General features: G+C 52.4%; 1 protein-coding gene across 9 annotated transcripts; it reads right to left on the reverse strand.

Annotated features, from left to right (window-relative positions):
• Positions 1–111: 111 nt before the first annotated feature.
• LOC121449476 (CLK4 associating serine/arginine rich protein) lies at positions 112–24,676 on the reverse strand. 9 transcript variants are annotated; one of them, XM_041653936.1, is made up of 21 exons: positions 24,627–24,676; positions 23,425–23,544; positions 16,077–16,174; positions 15,510–15,611; positions 15,288–15,367; positions 12,627–12,711; positions 11,621–11,769; positions 10,792–10,888; positions 7,927–8,005; positions 7,770–7,843; positions 6,802–6,843; positions 5,433–5,648; positions 5,064–5,333; positions 3,758–4,009; positions 3,478–3,517; positions 3,159–3,219; positions 2,964–3,022; positions 2,838–2,884; positions 1,125–1,207; positions 429–453; positions 112–223 (listed from the first exon to the last, which is right to left on the reverse strand). In XM_041653936.1, exons 2-21 carry the CDS (start codon positions 23,521–23,523, stop codon positions 181–183), a joined length of 2,001 nt encoding a protein of 666 aa, XP_041509870.1. In that variant the 5' UTR covers positions 23,524–23,544; positions 24,627–24,676; the 3' UTR covers positions 112–180. The 9 variants fall into 9 exon arrangements, 6 of the variants coding, with proteins under 6 accessions (XP_041509870.1, XP_041509869.1, XP_041509868.1 ...); XM_041653935.1 differs by having other exon boundaries at positions 1,125–1,231; XM_041653934.1 differs by having other exon boundaries at positions 5,064–5,648.
• Positions 24,677–25,577: the final 901 nt, after the last annotated feature.

Consider the following 25,577-nt stretch of genomic DNA (forward strand, 5'->3'; position numbering starts at 1 on the left):
CTGGGCAGGCCCCCCTCACCACACCCTGCAGGCTAGGCCGCACCTGCAGCAGTCCTCAGATGCGTGTTGCCTGCAAGTCCCACCTACTCAGGACAGCAAGCAGTAAAGGGCATTAAATAATGTTAGCTTTTATTTCACTACAGAAACCCAGGGCATCGCAGCCCCCACTCAGTCTTCTGCCTAATGCCTGTAATGGGGGCTTCGGGACCTGGACCTCGAGCGCCTGCGGAGAAGGGAGAAAACTATAAGGGTGGGATGCTGGGAACCTCTCCCATGCACACATGCACCAACAGGCCTGGAGACTGGGCTGCTGAGGGAAGGAGGGAGAAGGAGGAGTGTCTTCCCCAGGGAACAAGTCCAGCCACACCAAATGAAGAGGCAAAGGAGACTTGGAGAGTCACCCCTGGTAGCTGGACCAGCAGCCTCACCTTCGAGAAGAACTGTACTCTCGACCTGAAAGAAAAGGACAGTGATGCCAGGCAGCCTCCACTGGCCATCTTGGAGCCCTTGCCTCCACCTTGCAGGCCACCCACCTCTGCGAGGATGAAGCCCCTCCCCACATTCTCAGCTCAGATGGGGCACCTGCAGTCTGTGTGCCTCAAGCAAGGTCCTACTGTTTTGAGACTGGGTCTCACTATGTTGCCTTTGGCTAGCCTGAAACTGGCTGTGTAGACCAGACTGGCCTCAAACTCAGAAACTCAGATCCTTCTGTCTTCCCAGTGTCTGTCAAACTGTTTAGTACTTTTTTAAACAATAAGATGAATTCCCCACATAGGCTGCTCCCAAACAACAAAACAAGTGAGCCTCCTGTGTGAGAATCCACAGTGCTGTGTTTTTTTTGTTTTTTTTTTTTGTTTTTTGTTTTTTTGTTTTTGTGTGTATGTGGTGTGTGTAAATTTGGCTGGACTCTCTTGCCCCACTCTCCAGACTGCCAGATCAGAACTGTTTTCTTCCTTTATTATTTAAAGCAGGATTTCTCCAGGTAACCCTGGTCTCTAGCCCTGAAGTGCTGGATTTTAGGTAAGAACCACCACACCCAGTTTTTCTAATGGTCCTGAGAAGCAGCCTGACTCTCCTGACCCTGGCAATGTGGGAACTGTAGCAATGGTAGGCGAAATACTCACTGTAGCGTGGAGAGGGTGAGCGACTCTGGCGGCTGTACTGGCGTTCCCACTCTTCTCTCTCCTTCTCTCGTCGCTCTCGCTCCCTACAGGGGGAGAGGGGAGGCAACCAACAGGGAGGAGTGAGCACCTGCGGGCTGTAGGCACCTGTTCCTGCGCAGGCTGGACTGCCCTGTATCTACCAGGAAAGCCAGGCCTAACGTGCTCCTATTCAGTGAGTAGCAGCATACACTGAGGCTCAGGCAGGAATGAGGCAGACAGTAAGGGGAAACACCAGAAGCCGACATAGCCAGCCAACATAAACCCAGTCCCAGTCCCTGGACTCAGAGGGTTTTTGTCTGTGTAGCTCAGATTGGCCTTGAATTTAGGATCCTCCCTTGTGCTGATATCACAGGTGGGAAACACCAGGCCTGGCCTCTTCCTCCACCTGACAGCAGCCTCTGAAGATGCGGTGCATAATGATATGCGACAGGACAGCTCAGGGGAGCGCTGTCAACCCGAATTCCATCCTCAGGTCCTACACTGGAAAGAGAGTCCTGATATCTGGAGTTTGTCCTCTGACATCCACGCATGCGCCACCTCGTGTGCCCTGCTGGCTTGCTCACTTCCTTCTTCCCTCTCCTCCCAGCAAGCCAGGCATGGTGTTTCATGCCTGTAGTCCCAGCACTTGGGAAGATAAAGCAGGAGGATTGCCATGAACTCAGAGATACCCTGGCAACTTAGTGAATTCCAGGCCACCAAAAGCTACAGTGTGAAAACCTATCTTAAAAAAAAAAAAAAAAACAGGGCTGGAGAGATGGCTCAGTGGTTAAGAGCATTGCCTGCTCTTCCAAAGGTCCTGAGTTCAATTCCCAGCATCCACATAGTGGCTCACAACCATCTGTAATGAGGTCTGGTGCCCTCTTCTGGCCTGCAGGCATATACACAGACAGAATATTGTACTCATAATAAATAAATAAATAATAATTAAAAAAAACAAAACAAAAGAACCCCAAAACCAAAAATATATGTATATATGTACATGTGTGTATATCTGTTTTTAGAAAACGATAAAGCAGGAGCGGCAGCAGGTTCCCCCACAGCCCAGGAGGTCACATGCCTAACTATATAGAGGCAGGGGCCATTCCCATCATTGCCCCACAGAGAAAGGCAGCCCAGCTCCCACAGCACAAATCAGAAAGAACCGGCAGGTCCAGAACCCCATCCCTGACTGGTTCCCCTCCTTACCCTGTTACGAAGTGCAACAGCCCAGGCTTTTCCTAAGGGCCCCAGGCAAACTGAGGACTTGGGTACTAATCCTAGCTGTCTAGTGTGGTGAGTGTGGTGGGCACCGAGCCCCTTCAGGCTTCACCTGATCAGAGAGACTTAAGACAAAACCCCAAGCCTATGATCTAGGCCCAGGACTCTGACCACAGCCCAACATCTAACGCAAGAGAAGAAAGGGGAAAGGAAAAGCCCCTAACCTAAGAGACCCACCATGGAGTGGGCTTCACTTTACCACTTATTAAACACCAAGGACACGGTTGTCAGACGTGGGGAGGCCAGAGAGTATGGGGATGCTGTTCAGACATGAGGTCAGAAGGTGAGGGGCCTAGGCCATCAGGAAGAGCCGCCTGAACATGAGGACAGCAATGGACTGGGGAAACCAACGAAAGGAGGGGAGGGGAGGGGAGCCTCCTGCAGCAGGGCTGCCTTGACCACAGGCCAGGGCCTTACTTCATTCTGATCTTTCGGGCCATGGCGCGCAGCTCATCCTCACGCTCCTGCAGCAGAAACAACTGTGAGGGGTGGCTCAGCCCCCCACTGCACCCAAGTGCCCCACCCCTCTGAGCCTGGCCTGACCTGGCGCTCATGCTCCTGCTGTATCATCTTCTCCTGAGCAGCCTTCTTATCCGCCTTGACTGTGGAGGAAGGTTGTGGGGCTGAGGGCTGTGCTCAGGGTCCCCACACCACCACCTGACCTGCTCTGGCAGGCTCAGAGGTCATCCCACTTTTCCCACAGCTCTGGCTGGACTGGGGGGGGGGGGGGGGACTTACACTGGCGATTCAGAGCCTTCTGCATCCGCAGCTTCAGCCTCTCCTGTGGGGTCAGCTTGGGCTGCGGGAGAAGGGGCGGGACAGGCGTGGGTGCCCAGAGTTCGTCCAGCCCACCTCAGCCAAGAGCCTGGGACTTGGGGGCCAGCTGGAGCCCCGTGGGAAGCAGGGATGGGACTTAGCTTGCCTGGGTAGCCCCTCCCCAGAGTAGTCCCTGGGCTGGTTCTCCCCTCCCCCTGGGCCCCCTGCAGGCCAACCGGGCCCAGCTCTGGACACTGCTGCTGACAGGAATTAGACGGGCGAGTTCCAAATTCTTACTGACTTTGGCAGCTCCTGTCTCTTTACCAGCGGCAGGTTCGGTCCTGGGTGGGAGGAGATGGGAGTGCTACCCTTACCATGGGCCTCAGGACAGCCATTAGCCATGGGCTCCAGAACCTTCAGAATGTGTTCCTAACCCACAGAACCTAGGCAGGATCACATCCCTCTCTAAGTCTACCCCAGCTGAGGCCATGATGGCAATGCCTCTATATGGCAGTGCACACACCTCCCCACAAAATGAACCCAGTGGGGGCTCCCTCAGCTCCAGCCAGGCCCCTACTCACTTTTTCAGCTTCTCGCCCACAGCAGGGGACGCTGCTGGCCTGGTCAGCTTCTCCCTTGGGGGCGATGGCGAGTGACTGTGGCTTTGGCTGCGGCTGCGGCTTCTGCTGCGGCTCTGGCTTCGGCTTCCACTAGGGGTCAGGCTGCGGCTTCGGGAAGGGCTGAGGGACCAGCTGCTGCGGCTACGACTGCTGCTGTGGTGCCTGGGACCGCGGGCACCCCGCTTAGAGCGGTCACCTGAACGGGAGCGGCTCCTAGTGGTGTAGCAGACAAGGACTGTCACCTCAATTTCCAAGGCCATGGGTCTCCAATAGGGTTGAGTATGTTCAGTCCACTTTTCCCCTCCCCCATACTTCCCTCCGAAAGCTCCTGCGGCTCCCTGGGCACATTCTAGAACATGAGTATGCTGGACACACTTCTCTATTTCATGGGATACCCAGGTGCTAACTTCCGGGGGTGGCCCAGCTCAGGGCACTCAGGTGCCCCACTTTGCTCCACACCTGTGGCGCTCCCTACCCCATACATCAGCCAGCACCAGCACTCAAGCCCTGGACAGGCTGCACAGTCCCAGAGATTCCCCACTTGGGGTACTAGTGAGAGTCTCGGGCTGGCATCCAGTTTGTGATAGGCTCCGTTTCCCTCCCCAGCCTTTCTCCTGTGGTTGGGCTACAGAAAAGATTCAGAAGTCAACTTCTAAATATGTAACAAATCTACCCGGGCTGACTAGTGCTTGTTGTCAGTCCTGAGTGACCACAGCCATCAAGAAACAAGTACTCTCAGCCTCTCTTGAGCAGCACGAGGATGAGGGAGCCAGGCCTGAGCCTGGCAGTTACAGCTCCCACAGGTGGATGGCGCTATGACTGACACACACACACAGCAAACTGGCAGTAACACGGTAACATTACATGTCATAAGCAGGGCCAGGGTCTACCCTCAACACTTAGGCTGTGCCTGTTCTACGAAAGAACAAACTCCAGCTGGGTCAGTAAGCCTGCCCCTGCTTCTGAGCTCTCCCCCACCAAACCTAAAAGCAGCCACAGCCCATATTCCACTGCCCCCTGGGAACCCAACCCTTCCGCAAAGGTTATAGCCCCACCTATCAGATTCCCAGGTCCTGCAGACTGGATAGTCCAGGCAGAAGTCAAAGAGACACCTCCATGCCCAGTGTCCCTGAAGAATTATCAGGCCCCACCCCAAATTTTGGGCACCTACCCCGTCCTGCTTCCAAATAGGTGCTTGCTGAAAAAGAGCAATCTGTCCCCAGCCTGCCTCCCCAATGCCAGCACCTGCCCAAATGCGAGTGCAGACCTGCTTCTGCGGCGAGGCGCATACCCGCCACGCCGGGCTGGCGAGCGCGAGTAGCGGCGTCCGTCTCGGGAACCGCCTTCGGAGTGCCGCCGTCCGCGACTACGGGAGCGCGAATAGCGCCGGGAGCGGGAGCGAGAGCGGGACCAGGAACGCGAGCGGGAGCGCGCATGGCGGCCAGACCGGTAGTAGCCACGGCGTGAGCGCGAGCTGGAGCGCGAACTGGAGCGAGAGCTGGACGTCCTGGAGGCGGAGGACGAGGAGGAGCGGCGGCTGTGGGAGCGCGGCGCCATCAGCACCACTGCCCTTAGAGGAACTCCCCACCCCCCCACCCCCCGGGAACCGGCTTGGGTGCCCACAAGCGTTACCGACCGGGCACTGGCATTGCGGCCTGGAGTGGGGCCGCCGGGCTGGGGGGGTGCAAGGGGCTTCCCGGGGGTGGCCCCCGATGCGGCAGCCGCGGCGGCCGCAGCAGCTGCCTCCTCATCGCTGCCCCCAAAACTGGTGATGAAAGTGATCTTTTCCTCGCGGCCTGGGCTCGGGGAGCGAGAGCGGGAGCGGGACTCAGAGCTGGATTCCGAAGGTGACCTGGAGCAGAGGGTGGGTAAAAGGGAGGCCAGCACTCAGAACCCACCCCAGCTGCACCAGGGCCCTAGTGGGTTGTGTGAGCTAGAGGCCAGCCAGGTAAACATCCATAGGGAGGTCAAGTCCAGCCAGAGCAAAGAGAGACCTTGTCTCAAAAATAAATTAATTGGTCATGGGACATGCCTTTAATCCTACTACTGAGTCAAGGCCAGCCGGGTCTGCAGAGCAAGTTCTAGGACAGCCAGAACTGTTACACAGAGAAACCAAGTAAGCTTGCAGCTGGTGAGAAGGCTCAGCAGGAAAAGCCTCGCTGTGCTCCCACGCGTGACAGCTTCAGGTCAACCCCTGAACCCACACACAGTTGAGACCGTATTCCTCTAAGCTGCCATTTTACCCCCAGCCCTGTAGCATATGCACTGCACCCACCCACCCACACAAATGTAATTTTTCAAAACAGAAGATGGGCCTGGGGGTGGTAGTGGTGCATGCCTTTAATTCTGGCACTGGGAAGGCTAAGGCCAGAAGTTCTCTGGCTATTTCAAGGCTAGCCTTGTCTGCTCTACATAGAGTTCTAGGATAACCAGGGCTACACAGAGAAACCCTGTCTCAGTAAACAAATATAAAAAAAAAAAAAAGAAAATGCCTGGCTTTATGTAGTCAGTAAAAATGAAGGGCTGGGTATAGTTGCCTATGCATGAGGCTCCCTCCGGGTTTCAATAGACTCAATGAAAATATTGCGGTCTTCCTGTTTAACCTGGAGAGTAAATTCTCAGCTGTTCCATGTAGTTTAATTTCATCCTGAGATCCTGAGGCCTAGTGGAACACCCTTTCGAGCAAAGCAGCCAACACAAAAGCCCCACCAGGCCCCACCCTTGGCCTTAAGAGAGCAGCAGGCAGAAGTTAAGTTGGACACCCTGGGACCCGCACCATGCTTGCTGGGTGAGGCTGTCAGGCCTGGCACTGCATACTATTTCTGAGAGTGTGTGTTAAAGACACCCAATCTCCAGATCCCCTATGCCGTATTTGATGGTGTGTACCATAGCCTCTTCTGTTGACGGTGTTGAGGAAAATAAATTGGAAAAACAAAACTGATATGGATTCAACAACCACCCACAGACCACAAGATGATGGCTTTGTCCTGGGTGCTGACACTTACCGTTTATAGGGGTCATAGGTGGGGCTGTCTCGGCGGGCATAACTATGTAGACAACAGGAAAAACAATGGAGAGCTGAGAGTGGGCAGGCGTGAATCCTGGGCCTCTCCCACCCAGATCCCCAGTGCTGAAGACTATGCCTATGCACCCTGACTATGGGGAACCCACACCTGTCTCCTTATCACAGCATGAGCAGCCCTGGTGCTGCCGGCTTTCCAACCCCACACTGGAAGAACTTCCCCATAACCAGTCCCTGATCGATGCTGGTGTGAAAACAACAGAGTGCCTAACTTAACTCAGCGACTCTTCATAGGACAGGAACAGGCCCAGAGAGGGCAAGTGGCTTGCCTAGGGTCACACTGTTCAAAAGTGAAGGAGCCAAGATCCCAGCCCAGGTATGTGGCCTGCATCTAGAATTTTGAGTCAATATACTGACAGGGCCACTGAGTTATTATTATTAAAAGCAGTAATAATGAGAATCCAGGGCTGCCTAGCCCTGAGCAGTTTAAACCTTAGAGGCACATTCAGTCCTTTTCCTTTATCAGAGACTTGCCTAGGGTCACCAGGCCAAGCCTCCCCTCATGTGGATAGAGTGCCTCAAGACTTCCATGTGGGAAGTGGCTCAGGCTCTCTCCTCGGAGGTAAGGGTTCCCCACTTTGCAGAGGAAGAGCCCAGCTAGAAGAGAGGAGACATTTATCTAGATTCTCCAGAGGTCACAGAGCAACACAAATCCACATGACTGGAGCCCTGAGCTCTGGCCACAGTTCCTCTAGCCATCGCCAGTAGCTTCCTGTCCATTCCCCAAGAGTCCCCAGGCCAGCAGGGTTAGAGGGCAGGTGGCAGAGGAAAACACACAATGCTACTCCTCACTAGGAACTGTCATTCCAGGTTTGTCATTAGAGCACTCCTTCCTGAAGCCACAGCTGCACTCCTGGCTGTGAGCAAAGCTGCCCAGGAAAAAAGTCCTACCTGGGAGGGCTGATCTTGCGGCCCCTCAGCCGCTTCTCTCTGAACTCTCTTCGCTGTCGCCGGGAACGACGGCCCTGGAGAGGAAGTGCCAGGATGGTGAGGAGTGTGCTTTCACTAGAGACACACCTTTGCCCCCTTCACCCTACCCAGAACTCACCGAGTACATGGCTTTTTCCTCCTCCAGGGCCTTGGCATGTTTGATGGCCTCTGCCTCCTCCTTGTCTTTCCGTAGCATCCTGCAGAGGGAGAGGAAATCAGCATGAAGGGCAAAGGTCACAGGGTGAGCAGAGCCCTAGCAAAGACAGCAGGGACCTAATGGTACTTCGAGATTCTAGGATACAACTCTTTCCTTCTTTCTCCCTGAGGAAGGGCAGTTACAGGCCTGACTAGTCTTGAACTCACTAAAGTAATCCTCTTAACTAAGTTGATGTACACACACACATCCCTGCCCTTTCTTTTCTTTTCCTGACCTTCCCTTTCATGGAATTTGTTCTGTAGCCCAGGCTGATTCTGAACTTAAGACCCTCTTGCCTCAGAGGATCTGAGGATCATAGGTGTGTGCCACTACACCAAATTTCTTTGATATATTCAATAGATTTTACTGAGCACCTAAAAAAAATCTGTTTTTACATTTGTTTTATGTGTATGGGTATTTGGCCTGCAAGTGTGTCTGTGTATCACCCGTGTGCCTGGTGCCCCTGGAGGAACTGGCTGTGAGGTACCATGTGGGTGCTGGGATCCCAACCACAACATAACCACAAGCGCTCTCCTGAAGAACCTTCTGAAAGACAGGTGCTGCTTTAGGAGTGAGAGCTCAGCGCCTGGGGCTGCAGAGACGGCTCACAGGTTAAGAACACCTACTGTTCTTCCAGAGGACCTGAGTTCAGTTCCCAGCACCCACATTTATCTGACAGCTCACAGCTGCATGTTAACTCCAGCTCCAGGGGACCTAACGCCCTCTTCTGTCCTCTGCAAATACCAGATGCACATGATGCACGGAACTAACTGCATGCAGATAAAATGAAATAAAATCCAAAACAAAACACAACAGAACCCACCAGGCAGTGAAGGCACACGTCTTTAATCCCAGCACTCGGAGACAGAGGCAGGTGGATCTCTGTGAGTTAGAAGCCAGCCTGGTCTACAGAGCAACAGAGGACAGCCAGGAATAGACAGAGAAAATCATTCTCGCAAAACCAAAGAAAGGTAAAAAAAAAAAATTAAAAAAATTTTTTTAAATGATTTATTTAACTTTATTTTATGTGCATTGTTGTGAAGGTGTCAGATCTCATGGAACTGCATTTTCAGACAGTTGTAAACTGCCATGTGGGTGCTGGGAATTGAACCCCGGTCCTCTGGAAGAGCAGTCAGCGCTCTTAACTGCTGAGCCATCTCTCCAGCCCATAAAATTTTTTGAAGAACAATGCAGCATTAAATCCTCACACTGGCAATGTGGAGGCAGGAAGATCAGAAGTTTAAGGCCATCTTTAGCTATATAGCAAGTTTGAGGCCCTATCTCCAAATAAATAAGTAAAAAGAAAAAGAACACATTCAGCACTAGCCAGGCATGGTGGCTCACACCTGAAATCCCAGTATTGCCAGAGGATTGAGGATAGCCTGGTGATACTTTGAGAACCCTTTTCAAAGTCAAACAAACGGGGCTAGAGAGATGATTCAGAGATTAAGAGCACTGACTGCTCTTCCAGAGGTCCTGAGTTCAATTCCCACATGGTAGCTCACAACCATCTGTAATGGGATCTGGCACCCTCTTCTGGCCTGCAGACATACATGCAGACAGAATACTGTATACATAATGAATAAATATTTTAAAAAAAAACAACCTTAAAAACAAACAAGAAAAATAAAAACCAAATGAACAGGGAGGGGGTGCAGGATGAAATACCTTCATCCCTTTTTTACATTCTGCAAATAAAAATATCCTTGCTACTTTTACTAAACAAAACAAATGAAAGCAACCAACCCAGCCAGGCCTGGTTAGGCCTGGTAGTGCAAGCCTGTAATCCCAGCTACTGGAGACTTCAAAGAGTGCTCAGGCTCTAGTTTGGGAAACGTCAAGCACGAGGAGACTGAGTATAGGGTCCCTCAGATAGTGCCAACTACACAGGAAACCTCAGCACAGAGGTAAGAGCCACACAGAAAGCCTGAGAAATCATGGAGTAGGGTGCTCAGGGGTGAGGCAAGGTGAATGGCAACAGGGCTCAGAAGACAGACTAGGCATTGAACAACTCCAGTGAGGAGGCCACACGGGGGCTTGCGGTCAGGGAAGGGAGAGGGACCCAATGGCCGTGTGCTCCTGACAGCGGTCAAACTGCTAGAGTAAGAGCTCTCAGCCTATGGGTCAAACCCTTTGACAAACCTCCACTGCGAAAAACATATTCTCATTACAATTCATAACAGTAGCAAAAGTACAGTTATGAAGTAGCACCAAAAACAATTTTATGGTTGGGATCACCATAACACCAAGGAACTGCAATAAGAATCACTATGCTAGCTGGGTGGTGGTGGCGCACTTGATCTCAGCACCTGGAAGGCAAAGGCAGGTGGATCTCTATAGTTCAAGGTCAGCCTGGCCTACAGAGTGAGTTCCAGGACAGCAAGGGATGTTTCACAGAGAAACTCTGTCTCAAAAACAAAAACAAACAAACAAACAATAAAGAATCACTGTGCTAGAGAGCTGTGGGTTCAGACTTGGGTAGCGACCTGGGATTGATCCCTAGGTTCCACAGAAAGCGCTTGGCAAGGTATGACCTGGTACAGGCAGAGGCAGAGGCTCCTGCCATGTGATCATGTGAAGAATAATGCATAAAGCTGCACCACAAGAGGGTGCTGTCCCCAAGGAACCTAGTAGTTTTTAGGTCACATTGTGTGACAGGATCTGTTTCTGCAGCAAGTCCCACCAGTGCACTGCTCACAGGCTGAGAAGGATAGCTGTGGTATCAGAGAGATGCCTCGGAGGTCAGGGCAGGGACAGAGTCCAGCATGTCAGCCAGCGTGGTCTCACCTGACAAAGTCTCCATCAGCCATGCCATAGGTTGTGGCCTGCTTATTGAGATCAGCCACCTGCTCCTGGTTTAGCTCATCCACATCCACCTCCACGTCTGCACCAAGAGAAAGGCTGTCAGGGACCCTAGTCCCAGGAGAAGATAGAAGGGGGTAGTGCCCCAAGTGGGGACAGGTCTACCAGGTAGAACACCTTCAGGGAGGATGTAGCTGTGCTGGCTCTGCTGAGGCCCAAGCTGGGGCTTGGTCAGGACAGCATACTGCACAGGGGGGACAGATAGGGGAGGGTGGATGAGTCTGCAGATGGAGTGCAGGAAAGAGAAGAGGATGGGAGGTGGACAGAGACAAGCGTGGGGCGGGCATCAGAGCAGCGCACGGAGGGAGGGCAGGAGACATCAGCTCTGCCTGAGGCTAAGCCCACGTGTACAGGAAGAGCAAGCTGGAAAGGCGGCAGCCGCAGTCTTCTCACTGGGGACTTCCATAGGAGGAAAGGCGGTGAGCATGGGGATGAGTGACAGATGCTGGATGGGGGCAGCTCTAGGAAAGGGGAAGATTCATTTCCCAGAGAAGAGAAAGGCTGACCCAGGTACAAGAGGAAAAGCCAGCCCAAGGTGGGAAAATCTTATAGAAACAGGGCCCAGAAATGATTGGGAGAGGGGACAGGGACAGAGAAGGCTGGGAGTGGGCCAGGGAAGCAGGGGAAGGCTGAGGTCCTATAGCTGGGGCAGAGGAAGGCCTTGTAAGCATGGGTACCCTACAGAGGGTGAGGGACAAGACACAAAATCGATGCCTAGGGGCTGCAGGTGGGGAGGGCAGAGAGGGGACCCCACCGATGTCGGGGATGACCTCATCTTCATCCGAATTGCTCTCCTCCTCAGCTGGTGACTCCTCCTCCTCTGTTTTCTCGGCCACCTTCTCTACCTCGGCCACAGTACTATCTTCATAGGTATAGCCAATGGAAGCCTTCTTCTCTGCCAGCCTGTGAAATGAGTCATGAGCCAGGGGCTACCCAGCAGGAGTACGGCCATAGGCAAGCCCCATGATAGATCCTGAGTCCTTGGCAACATGTGTCCACCTAAGATGCTCCACTCTAGTTCCCGCCTATGGCCTGGTCCTTCCCATTCCTCTCCTGGCCTCCTGGCCCAGGCACTGTCCTGGGCTGCCCCGCCTTGCCCATGTTGGCTTACTCCTGTCAGGAGACAAGACTGGCTGCACAGGCCTTAAGTCTCATTGAGTGCAGAGCCAGAGCCGTCTTTACAAAGTGTGCCCCAGTTTTGCTTTCAGGGGACACACTGAGAGGCCACTATTGATTTCTGCTGTCAACCACCCTGCTTCATCCCAGCACCCTTATCCTGAAGCCAAGGCTTGAGTGTCTGGGAAGTACCCAAGCATGTCAGGAAGCAGATCCTACAGTGGGTGCTCCCAGATATGATCAGGGCTCCAACTACAGTGCCCAGCCAGGTTGGCTTTTGAGATGGCTGGCAACCCTGGGCTTAGGACCCCAACCTCTGCAAAGTGACATCAGCATCTCTAGGTGGCAAGCTTACTGCATGCAGGCACTGGGACAAGTGCATGACACCCCCATCACCCATGTTCTTCACAGCTCCTGACTTAAGGCTGACTTCAAGAGGCTGCCTTCCCTCGGCCCTCTCCACAAGACTCACACTCAGGCAGTTTCCCCACAGGGCTCATGACTCCTACTCTGCAAAGTGGGAGCAACAAGCTCAGTCAGAGCCTGTCCTCTGCTGCTGACTCTTCCTCTCCACGTATAGACCATAGACTGAGGTGGTGAGGTGGAAGGGCTGGCCCCACCCATCAGACCAGCCCTTGACTCACTTCTTCTTCTCATCCTCGCTGGGTCTCTGGAGGCCTCCATACAGTTCATCAATGTAGATCTGATACAAGCACTGTTCCTCAGAGACTGGCAAGGAGAGGTCAGAGGTCAGAGCAGCCTGGCATATGTGCGTGTGGAGTGGAGTACAGAGATGGGCGTGGGCAGCCAAGGCAGGGTCCCCTACTTCAAATCACTCTGGTATACAACATCAGCTAGATGATCCGCTCTCCCTGTGATCCTGGTAATGTGTAACGTAGGATCACTGACAGAGTGAGTACTTGCGACTTAGGGGCCCTACCGCTGTCATGGGGCCTCTCTGGCCTCCAGAACCATATGCATGCCCGTAAGTGTTGGGTATCATGTGGACCCCACTGGCCACCACCCCATGTGGTCCTGTGGCTTGGTTTGTACTGGTGGGGTGTCTGAAGATCATGCTCTCCTACACCCCCAGCACCCACTTCAGGAGCTTCCCAGGGTACTTAGGCAGCATGGCTTCCCTTCAGCTCTCCCTATCCTCTGCAGGCTTCTGCCTAGCTTTCCTTTCTTTTGAAGGGGGAGGGTGAAGGGACACTGAAGACTGCATGACAAGCAAATGCTCTACCATGAAACTGTATCCCCATCTTTCTGAGACAGGGTCTCACAATGTTATTCAGGCTGGCCCAGGCAAGCCCTGAACTTGAGATTCCCCTGCCTCAGCCTCTGGAGCACCTCTGGTGCTGGGTCACTATACCAACCTGAGCACTTCAGCTTTCTACCAGTGGCACCTGGTGTCTGGGCTAGGTAACACAGCACGGCCTCTTCTTGGCCGTGGCAGACACCCACCTCAGAACCTCTATGCACTCTATCCCAGGGACTGGAATCCACACCTCTCCCTGGCTCAGTAGAAAGCATGTATACCCAGCTCTGCCTTCCTTCCCTTCAGGAATGCTTAGCAAGCGGTCTCTTACACTACCTAGGCTTGTTCTTAAACTGTTCGTGTGGTTATGCCGTGGCTCTCTGTCCACCACTGGACAGCAGAGGACACACTGCTTGTAGGAGTGAATGAAGAAGTAAGGGAAGCCCGGGCTCTAGCTCTAAGGAATCAAGGCTTGGGCAAAAATGACAGCACTGCTGGGCAGGGGTGGCACACGCCTTTAATCCCAGCACTCAGGAGGCAGAGGCAGGCGGATCTCTGTGAGTTCAAAGCCAGCCTGGTCTACAGAGCAAGTTCCAGGACAGGCTCCAAAGCTACAGAGAAACCCTGCTTCAAAAAACCAAAAAATAAATTAATTAATTAATGATATTAAGAAATACATAAACGGGGCTGGAGAGATGGCTCAGAGGTTAAGAGCATTGCCTGCTCTTCCAAAGGTCCTGAGTTCAATTCCCAGCAACCACATGTGGCTCACAACCATCTGTAATGGCCTGGCCAGCAGGCATACACAGACAGAATATTGTATACACAATAAATAAATAAATATTTTTAAAAAAAAAAGAAAAAGAAATACATAAACGCATCTTAAAACACGGAAATCTGGGACTATCAAGCCCATGTGCAGGCCTCCTGTGCCAGCGTGAAGCAAGATTTGCATATGTAATCTCTGAACTCTCAAGCTGACCCCTGGAGCAGACACCCGAGACCTGCCAGTAAAGGGGTTTGTGTGTAGGTGACCCTGGACAATTGTATCCATAGTGAAGACTCTACTTCCATAGACACCTCTGAGTCCTGTCTGTAAAATGGGTGTCAAGCTGGGCACAGGGATCCTTGCCTATAATTGCAGCTCTGCGGGGAGGGGATCACCAGTCTCAGGGCAGCTTGGGCTACAGAGTAAGAGTGTCTCAAACATGTAGACAGTGAGAAACATAACCCGAGATGCAACGGTGCAGCAAGACAGGAGAGCAGCCCCAGCGCCTGTGTGTCTGACCCTGCATCATCCCTAGCACAAAGCACTGACGGGGAAAAGGAAACTAAGGAGTCCTCTGCCCTTCTGGGTTTGTTTTATGTTTGCAATGCTACGGACAGAAACAGATTCTCAAACAGACACCCATGTGTCCATGCATGCCATGTGCACATGTAACAAGGCTTGCATGTGGAGGTCAGGGGACAATTCAGGAGTGGGGTCTCCTGATCAAATCCAGGTTGTTAGGCTTTCATGGCAGGTACTCCTAACTACTGACTAACTACTGAGCCAGTTCCCTAGCCTTACACAAGCCACACCCCCAGTCACATGCAGGTGTGCCAGATGAGCTAACAGAAAAGCCTTCCCATGAGGATGTGCCTTCCAGGGGAAGCCGGGGTGGGGGGTGGGGGAGTCCTCGCCTTCTGGAGCCCCAGTGAAGGCCAGTCGAACTGTCCGAGGTCCTGCTCACAACAAAGCAGTGTTTCTTCCTGCGACCCTTGCCCATGCAGTGGGTGCAGTGCATGTGCACCCTTCTTCTTTTTTAGTTAAAGGATCCTACACAGACTCGGAGGGAAGGGATGGGAGGTGGCCTGGGCAGAAACCTCCAAGTCTCTAACTCCACAGAGAGCCCTGTGCTAGTTTCATGGACAAAGGCCCAGAAGGGAGAGGAGGTACACAGACTGGGACAGAACCAAGGGCAACCAGCAGCAAGTACCTGGGTGAGCCTTGTCTAGGTCGTCGAGCCTCAGGCCCCCATGCCCCATGCCCCGCCCCGCCACTCACTGCCGGCGAAGTCGTTCTGCACCAGGCCTCGGTACCGCTCGTAGTTACATTTCCGTTCATCCGACTCCTGCTCCGGGGAGCTTTTGGTGGGAGAGGGTAAAGAAAAGGTAAACCAAAGAAAAGTGGGGAGGCTTCTGACTAAGGGAGGAATGGACAAGGCTCTTCTTGCCCAAGAAAGGTGACAGGTACACTGAGGCAGAGAGCTGCTATGGGGTCACTTACATGGTGGTGAGCAGTGGGGGGGTGTAGTCGGGGATGTGGTCTAGATGTGCGCGAACATCAAAGCGGTCAATCATGTTGTTGGTATCCCCTTGCCAAGGCATCCTGAGGTGGGAGGGGTGAGGCAGAGAGGCAGGACTCAGAATCCAAGCACCCAGTCCCTACCATCTCAAGTCCCTCTGACCCCCAGTGTCACTTCACTCTCACCTCCAGCTCAGGTCTCGATGCTGCACCCCCAAACTACATCTACCAAGAACAAAGCCATCCATCTATTGGCCCACTTCTCAGGGCCAGGCAACAACAAGGAACTTAAACCAGGTCAAGGAGGCCACTAAAAGAACCACAGTCACCCTGAAACATCCCCTCCGCCCCCTGCCCCTGTGAGCTTCAGTCAGCGCTAAGTTTTCCCCACACCGTGATTGTCTACATAACCTCTAACAGTCAACTTCACACACACAATCTTCCCAGCCCAATCACACAAAAGCCAGTCCTTACCCGAACTCTACTGCAGACTCAAGAGTACCACCCCCAAGTCCCTTCTGACACTACACCACCCCTCAACAGTCTTACATGTTCACAGGGCTCTCAGCAGCCAGGGCAACGGCAGAATCCAGGTGAACCTTGCAGGCGCGGCCATGCACCTGCAGGAACTGGGCGGGATCTTTCTTCTGCAGGGAGGGACAGGTCAGACGTCACCAAGGAGCCAAGGCCCACCACACCTCCACAAGTAGGCCTAGTGGTCAGCTGGCCTCTGGGTCAAGTCCCTGGCCACACCTTACAGGTGAGCCAATGTGCACAGCCAGCATCCGAACCACCATTTGGGACAGGGAACTGTGCCCTCCCAGATGTGGCCAGCAGTGCTGAACTCTGCTCTAGCTGAGCCATCCTGACAGCCAGCCTATCTCTCTTGGCTACTTGGGAAACTGAGGCAGAAGACTGTAAATTAAAAGCCTACCCGGGCTACAGACATACTGTCTAAAGTATTACCCCTAACTCTTTGTGCCTATCCGGGGCCATTCATCTGGAGCACAATGTGAGCACTGGCCTGCAGCAGCCTTGAGGGCGACGAAATCACATGCGGCAGGCATGTCTGCAGGCTCCAGGGAGATACCAGGCAGACAAAGTCCTGCTCCATATGCCCTAGGGTGATGGAACTGACAGTCAGCACAGGCAAGGCACAAGGAAACTGAACTGCACACAAGTGACCCTGGGCTGAGGCTGTAGCCATGGGACAGTGCAGGAAGCCCTAGCTCTACCCTTAGCACCAAAAGGAAACTACAGAAGAGAAAAAGCTAAACAAAGAGCTGGGGACGGTGGCCCAGGTGTTTAACCCCAGCAGTCAGGAGGCAAAGGGAGGTAGAGCTGTAATTTGAGGCCACCCTGGTCTACAGAACAAGTTCTAGGGCAGCCCAGGCAACACAAAGAAACTGTCTCGAAAAATAATAAATAAATAAATAAATAAATAAATAAAATAAAATAAAAACCAGTCCCCCAAAAGGATACCTAAGTTGGAGACTCAACCCTGGGTCCTAGCCTAGGGGAGGACTTACAAATCCAAATCACAAAAGCACCATGGGAAGCATAAACCTGGTGGCAGGAAAGGTAGAGAGCTCTGGCCTGGCAGTTCCTGGGGGAGAGGATGGGGGCTCAATGCTGCACCGTAAATCCGGAGCTGGCTCCCACAGTTCTGCCCTAGTCATGCTCTGGCTGGGTCCTGCTCTCCACGGTCGCCTCTTCCTGGGGCGTTTGGCTACCCTGCCCTCTGCAATATTTTCCTTGTCCCTCCAAGCCATGACCTCCTCTCCCCAGAGCCTCTGCGTGCTCTGGGTGTCTTCCTGACTTTCCCCCTGGCTATCCTGGTCCAGGTTATGGGTCTCCCTGCTTTTACTTCCAGAAAGTTCCAGGCTCTGTGCTATTGTTCCCCCTCAGCAGGGCGCTCTCTCACTTACTTCATGGCTCCTCTAGAGCATCCCTAATCCGCTCCACATAAATGCCTTACTGGGTCCACTTGTTTCCTCAGGGCGCCTACCAGCACCTGCTATTCTAGCCCAGCTAGCTCCAACGCCACCAGCCTCCCACAAAAACATGAACATCCCAAGGGGCAGGGTTCTGTTTTGCTCACTGCTGGATATGTCCCCAGGGCCTGTAAATTAAGCAAGAGAAGAAAAGAATTCTCCCTAAAGAAACACCCTCACCTGCTTGCCATCTCAGCTCCAAGCACAGCTCTGTCTGCTCCCCCATCATCCCCAGCAGGGGTGGATGTAGGTCAGAGCAGGGGCCCAGAGCAGCCACAGCTGGCCCCCTGCTCACATGACTCTGCCCAGCACTGGGCTGTCAAGACCCTCAGTTCACAGTGAAGCTGACAAGAGAGAGGGCCTACCCAAGATCACAGGGGGCAGCAGGTGGCTGTGGAATCAAGCCCTTTGCACCACACCTGCCTGCCTCCTTCAATCCTCAGGCCACACAGCCTCCAGCAAGCCTGAGGCCAAGCCTCTAGGGACACCAGGTGCAGCTTAAAGTCTGCAAGAGCCCCTGGAGGGATCTGTATCCCAGAAGTGACAGGCACAGAGCCCAAGTAAGCGCCCCCAGGTCAAGGCATGCCTGGGGAGTGGCACTATGGAAAAGTCAAGCTATCCTAACAGCCAGGATCTGAGCTAAGCAGTTTGTGAAAACATCTTCCACTCAACCTCTGCAACCCCAGAAACACCCATTTCCCACAGGAGGAAACTGAGGGAAAACCACACTCAAGATCACACCCGCATCAAGCAGAACTCTGTCTGTCCCTAGCTGGACCTAGCTCCTTTCTAAGGTGTTAATATTAGGGTAATTGCTACTGTGGTAAAGAGCACCTAGCGAAGAATCTATGCTCAACCATTTTCATTTGAACTTTTCTGCTGTGCAGTAGATTAAACTCAGTGCTCTCTCACTGACCAAAGCCCCACCCCGCCCTTAACTGGGTAAGCACAGTGTAGAAGCCTCAACCAACGAGAAGAGGTTCTCAGCGTGAATCAGGCTGTCCATCTCTACCACAGCCTCCTCTTGCAAAGAGCAAACTCTACCCACTAAAGAATGCCCTTCCCGGCTCCCCACCCCTAACAACGCCATTCTAGGTAAGTGTTTGACTACATCAACTGGCATGCAGGATCAAGCTGCATCATACAATAGCCTTTTGGGTTTTCCTGTTTGGTTGGGGACAGGGTCTCTCACATGTAACTTACCCTAACCAGGACTTCACAGAGCTCCATACCCAGAGTGTGGTACTGTTTTGCTGTACTGGCTCCGTGTTCCACACTGGATGTGAGGATACACACCTCCAGTGTATGCACAGTGACACTTTTTCCTTTTCCCATTTTCATGTGTGTGCACCTGGGTGGGTGCACGTGGAGGCCCTGGGCTCAGGAATCACCCTCCATCTCCCTTATACCTTATTCATCAAGGCAAGGTCTCTCAATCAAATGCAAAGCTGGCTGACAGGGCTAGTCTAGCTAGCCAGCTTCTCTGGGATCCAGCCTCTGCCCTCCTGAGGCTGAACTACAAGTGAGCCACTATGCCTACCCAGCATTTCGTGGGTTCTGGGGAAGCAAACTCTGGTTCTCATGCTTGCATAGCAAGTGTTTTAACCCCCGAGACATTACCCAGTCCACCATTTCCTTATTCATGCATCCCATAGACAACGACGTTCTTCTAACTCTTGGCTTTGTGAGATACACTGCAAAGAACCAGGCTGTCCCTTCCTAAGACGCAAACTCCAGGCCGAGAGTAGTGCATGAACATAGCATGTATACCTAGCACAAATAATCTCTAGGCTCACCCGAGCAGTGGTGGCGCACGCTTTTAATCCCAGCACTCGGGAGGCAGAAGCAGGCAGATCTCTGTGAGTTTGAGGCCAGCCTGGTCTACAAGAGCTAGTTCCAGGCCAGGCTCCAAAACTACAGAGAAACCCTGTCTTGAAAAACCCAAATAAATAAATAAAATAATCTCTAGGCTCCATCCCTGGCACCAGAGGCAAACAAATCAACGGAATCCACTCTTACAACCAGGCTGTATTGCCTCTGAGCTCGGATAGGTCTGGAGTCCATGCACACATGCTCTGTCATGCACTGCCTCCGTGAACTCCAGCACTTACCAATGGATGCCCAAGGCCAACAGTTCAAGTTCCACCCACTAAGCCTCACAGTTCAGTGTAGGAGACATCCCTGCCTTTACCAAGGACTACCCTTACATACAGGGCACGGCTGACATGGGCCTTCCAGAGGGAGACTTGCTTATATCTCACCTGTGTATTAACAGGGGTTGTTTTTCTTTCTCTTTTTCCCTCTCAGACAGTCTTGCTCATGCAGCTCTGGCTGGCCCCAAACTCACAGAGATTCGCCTGCCTCTGTCTCCCAAATGCAAAGATTAAAAGTGTGCAACACCATGTCCTGTGGATTGTGTTTCTTTATCCAAATGACTGGACTGATTAGAGAAGAGGCATGGAGGCACACAAGTGTGATCCCAGTACCCGGGAGGCTGAGGCAGAAGGAATGTGAGTTGGGGTAGACTGAGCTACACAGTGAATTCTAAGCCAGCAACTTAGCAAGATCCAACCTAAAAACAAAAAAACAAAAACAAACAAAAAAACAACAACAAGGGGCTGGAGAGATGGCTCAGTGGTTAAGAGCATTGACTGTTCTTCCAGAGGACCTGAGTTCAATTCCCAGCAACCACATGGTGGCTCACAACCATCTGTAATGAGATTTGGCGCCCTCTTCTGGCCTGCAGGCATACACGGAGGCAGAATGTTGTATACATAATAAATAAATAAAATCTTAAAAAAAAAACAAAAAAAATCCCCCACAAACAAAACAAAAAAAACAAGAAAAAAAAGAAAGATGTCAAGAATAGGAACAGTGAGCCGGGCGGTGGTGGCTCACGCCTTTAATCCCAGCACTCGGGAGGCAGAGGCAGGCGGATCTCTGTGAGTTCGAGACTAGCCTGGTCTACAAGAGCTAGTTCCAGGACAGGCTCCAAAACCACAGAGAAACCCTGTCTCGAAAAACCAAAAAAAAAAAAAAAAAGAATAGGAACAGTGACAGAAAAGTCACAAAACTCAAAGAAAAGCAGTCACCAAGAATGATCAGCGATCAGGGATGTAAAACCAGCAACTCATAGACAAACCCAACTCAAGCAGCCACAGTCCACTGTGGCTTGCTCACCCCTGCTTCCACAACTCCCCCAGGCCACCCCAGCCACCGGCAGTGGGCTGGTGTCTCTCACAGCTAGGCTCCACACATCCTAATGCAGATCACATTCCCGGGCAGGACACTGGCTGCTTGTATGGTCCCCATGACAAAGAGCCCCACAGACACTTGTTGTCACCCAGTGAGGGGCTGTTCCTAGGCACTGTCGGGAAGGGGAGCCTGAACACCACTCTTCAGGCTCTCTCTGTGGCATCCATCCACCGCTCTGAATCCCAATTCCACTGTACCCAGCAATATCAGGGACTGTGAGTCTGCTATTTTTCCTTTTCTTTATGTGGGGGAGAGGGTGCTGGCTAGGCAAGCACTCACCACTGAGCCACATCCCAGCCCATAAGTTAACCCTTCCCAAGCACAAGTTACACAAACTGTGACACACAAGCTGTGTGGCTGTCTCCTGCCCGCTCAGACATTCCCTCCTGGCTCAGGAAGCTAAGGCCACTTAAAAGGCTCTGACACTTACTACTAATTTGACAACATTCTTCTTAAAGCTGTTGCCACAGCAACACAAGTGCTGACTAAGGCCAAAGACAGGGAACACTGGTAGAACCACCTGTAAACACGGCAGGGAGCTCCAGAGATGTGGCTTTTATGAGCTGTCACCCATGCTGGGGTGGGCTTTGTGGTGATGCAGATGCCTGAGTCCTCCATGATCTGTACATAACTCCAAATACACTCAAAGGGTCACCAGGCTTGACTTTCAAGGAATTCTCTTTGGTATGTTGCCGTGCCACAAAACACCCAACAGGCAAGGCACACTGATCTAGATATCCGATCCTCCAACCAGCCTGCGAGACAATCTCAAGCGGTTGCTCTCCACCGACAGGCCACATTCCTCCATGCTCCTACTTCAGTGGTCACCTCATAATCTGGTGTGGAACCCACCCAGCATGGAATCTATGCATGTCTGCTTCCTTGAGGAAGAAAGGTCAACAGGACAGGGGCCAAGGGTCACAGGAAAACACCCAGAAACCCTCTCAACAACAGGCACGAGAGCCTCTGTCCCCTTTCTCTCATTTCCTCCTTGCTGCTGGGTGGAATGAAGACACAAGAGCTGGAGCCTCCACAGCTCTCTCAGACCTCACAACAAAACTTTCCAGAGATAAGAGACAAACTTCTGTCATGTTTGCCACTCATTCATATTCCATTCCTCTGCCTAGAGCCAAATTGATTCCACATGGTGCATCAATTTGCATGCACAAGGAAATATTAGGCAACAGAGGGATAGCCAGAAGGCCTGGATAACGTGAACAGGGGAGAGGCAGGCAGATCTCTGTGAGTTCGAGACCAGCCTGGTCTACAAGAGCTAGTTCCAGGGCAGGCTCCAAAGCTGCAGAGAAACCCTGTCTCGAAAAAAAAAAAAAAAAAAAGTGAACAGGGGAGCCAGGCAGACCATGGAATGGCATGAATCTGGAGGAGAGGTAAAATTCAAACTACGGGGCAAGTGGCTCAGTGGAAGACCCCAGCCTAGAATCCCCCAGGGAGGGGTTAGGGGTGTGGCTCAAATCTGTTTGGCATAAGCCCTGCCCTGGCTTCCATCCTCAAAACCTCCTAGGGGGAACCCCCCCCCCCAAAAAAAAAAACAAAACACGAACTATGTAGACCATTGAAAGTTACGGTCAAGAGCCTGGCCTTCTCCCAAAGACACTCAGGAGCCAAAGAATTCTGAGCAAGGGAGGAAGAGGGCCAGTTTTTCACTTCAGAAAGATCTCTCTAGTCTGTTGGATGGGTTGCAAGGGACAAGACTGAAGACAAGGGGAACAGAAAGGCTAGGCAGCGACACTATCGTTAGTACAATGTCTATAGGAATGGAATCTAAAAGACTGGGCCAGGTAAGCAACTGTCATTTCAAGCTGGGGGTCTTCAAAACAAACAAGAGTTAGACAAAGGAAGGCGTCATAAACCAATGCCCAACCTGACTGCATGCCCATGGACCACACTGACCAAGATAGCTCCAGTGGTGCACTTTTATCTTAGGGGTGATCAACAGAGGTCTAATTGGGTTTAAGTCCTCCTTAATGCTGGAAATTTTATACCTGGTACTATAAATCTAGCCAACTGCTTGTAACTGGAGAGGTCATGAACGCTAGAAGAGACTTCACTAAACTAACATAATTTCCAAAAATAAATAAATAAATAAACCAATGCCCATCCCATCTTTGGTGGCAGATATGGAAAAGGCCAAGGAAGATACTCAGTCACTGAGAGGGTAGCAGAGGCCACAAGGGCCTTTTGGGCCAAACCATGGAGTTTGTTGGGGTGTTTTGTTTCGTTTTCCAGGGGTAAAGTCTTATGTCTGGAGTTACAGGGTCCTCCAACTTCAATGCCAGTTTTACACAGGGCTGCACCAGATACAAGAAGCTGACAAAAACCCCAACGACTTGGCTGAAGAAATGACTGTCTGGTGAGTGTGGCCACACACCTGTAAACCAGGAGAAACAGGGCAGGAAGACTGGGCCAGAGAATTACAGAACACGTGTCTCAAGAAGAGACGGGATACAGGGTAGCTAGGATAGTAGAGGGCTTGTCTAGAGTGGGTAAAGCCCATAGCTCCTCCTCCAGCGTCCCAGGAAGCAGTCACAGTGGAAAGAACGAGAAGGATGCTGTGGAAACAGGGCTGTCGCCTTGACAGGACCCTTCCCTCTGGGCCCTCCCACCCATGCTGGAATATGGTCACTCACGATCTTCTCATAGTACTCCCGGCGCCGCTCCGCCCTCTTCTTGTAATCCACCATCATGCCTCGGAGTTTCCGCTCATGCTTCCGAGCCTCATGCCACATCGTGGTGAGGCCTCTCTCTACCTGAGGGACGAGGGCACCGGACACTCAGACGGACTGGAAAAACCACAGGGCAGAGCCACAGACCTCTGACAAGTTGGTGTGGACCCTGATGGCTTCCTGGGAGAGGCTATGCAGCAGAAGACCTGAAGGTAAGTGAGGAGAAGGATGTGTACACAGTCCTGCTGCGGTAGCTCGGGCACTACTAGAAAGGGATTGTCCTAGATAATGTGCTAAAGTCCAGATGAAAGATTATGGAATCGGCAGCCCTTAGATGGTTGATGCAGAATTGCCTTGAGTTTAAGGCCAGGGTCATATGTACCAGTCCAGTGTAGACTACATGGGGAGAGCCTGCTTTAATTTAAAAAAAAAAAAGAAAAGAAAAGAAAGGAAAGAAAAAAACTGGCCAGTGTTAGTGGTGCATACTTTTAATCTCAGCACTAGGAAGGCAGAGGCAGACAGATGTCTGAGTCCGGAGCAGCCTGGTCTAGGTAGTGAGTTCCAGACTGGTCAAGGCTATATAGTGAGGCCCGTCTGGAAAAAAAGAAATTGGAAATTTTGGAATGAAAGAAGTGTCTGATCCTGAGCTGCCAGGGCTGGGCTCACAGAAGAACCCGAGAGACGCCCTGCAGGAGCCATGCATGAGGGGGAAGGGCTACAGCGGAGTAGGAAGATGAAGGCTGGTGGAGGGAAGGGAAGCTTCTCCGAAGCACAGCAGCGATGTGCTGCTGGAGGGTGAGGCCATGTGAAGGGCGTGGACAGACGATTGGGATGGCCAAGCGGCTGAGGTCGAACGAGGGGATGTGAAGCGGGTCAAGCATGCAGGCGAAACTGAGAAGAGCGCCGGCCCGGCTGGGCGCGGTGGGCGTGAGGCAGGGGCGGAGCTCCGTTTGGGAGTCAGGGTCCCGGCCGAGCCCTACGGCGCGGACTCGGGCCCGAGGAGGGGCGAGGGGCGCAGCCTGAGGCCTGTGAGGACGGAAGCTGGTGGGATGGCCCTCAGGGCCTGGTGGTCACCCTCGGCAATCCCAGGAACGCCCCGGGCAAGGATGAGGCCTGACTGCCAGCGCTCGGCAGCCGGGAGGTCGGGGTCGGACGCCTGCACTCACCGGCTGGTCGCCGCCTCCCACTGCTGCGCTCGCGCGCGCTCACGGCTCACACCGGAAACGGAAGTCAGAGGTTGAGCGAAGGAGAGAGGCGGTGCCGCACAAAAGGCATTTCCGCAGTCGCGAGGGCGGGATCAGGGGGAACTGGGTGTGGTCTAGTGGATTGGTTCGACTTGTGGGCGGAACCTGTATGGTGGCACGATCTGGGGCGGGTCTTAGCGACTCTGTGGTCTGGAAGCGCAAGCCGAGAAACACAGTTTTCCAGACACATTATTGTTGTCGTTGTTTTTAAAGATTTATTTTATCTTAGGGGTTGAAGAGGTTGCTAAGTGGTTAAAACAGTGGCTGCTCTTCCAGAAGTCCCGAGTTTACTTTTCGGCACCCAAATGGCTCACAACAGGAGTCTATAACTCTGGTTGGTCCCATGGGATCCAGTGCCCTCTTCTGGTGTGCGTACATGCAAAGAAAACACCCATACGCATAAAACACATAAAGCCTTTAAAAACCGATTTATTAGCCGGGCGCACATCTTTAATCCCTGCGCTCTGGAGGCAGAGGCAGGTAGATCTCTGAGTTCGAGGCCAGCCTTGTCTACAAAGCGAGTTCCAGGACAGCTAGGGTTGCTACACAGAAACTCTGTCTCGAAAAACAAAAACAAACAAAAAAGATGTTATGTGCATGCCTGTATATGTAGATGGCCCTGGAAGCCAGAAGAGGGCGTCAAGTGTGTTGTGTATTAGTCAGGGTTCTCTAGAACAACAGAAGTTTCAGAATGAATCTACATACATAGAAAGAGGCTTTATTAGAATGACTTACAGGCTGTGGTCCAGCTAATTCAACAATGATTAGCAGAAAGTCTAAACATCCAGTAGTTGTTCAGTCCACAAGGCTGAATGTCTCAGCTGGACTTCGGTGGACACAGGAATTCCACTGCCAGTAAAAAATGGACTTGTT

This window comes from Microtus oregoni, unplaced genomic scaffold (genome assembly GCF_018167655.1).
Source record: "Microtus oregoni isolate MIOR12 unplaced genomic scaffold, Mior012 000006F_ref0000085, whole genome shotgun sequence".
NCBI classification, from domain to species: domain Eukaryota; kingdom Metazoa; phylum Chordata; class Mammalia; order Rodentia; family Cricetidae; genus Microtus; species Microtus oregoni.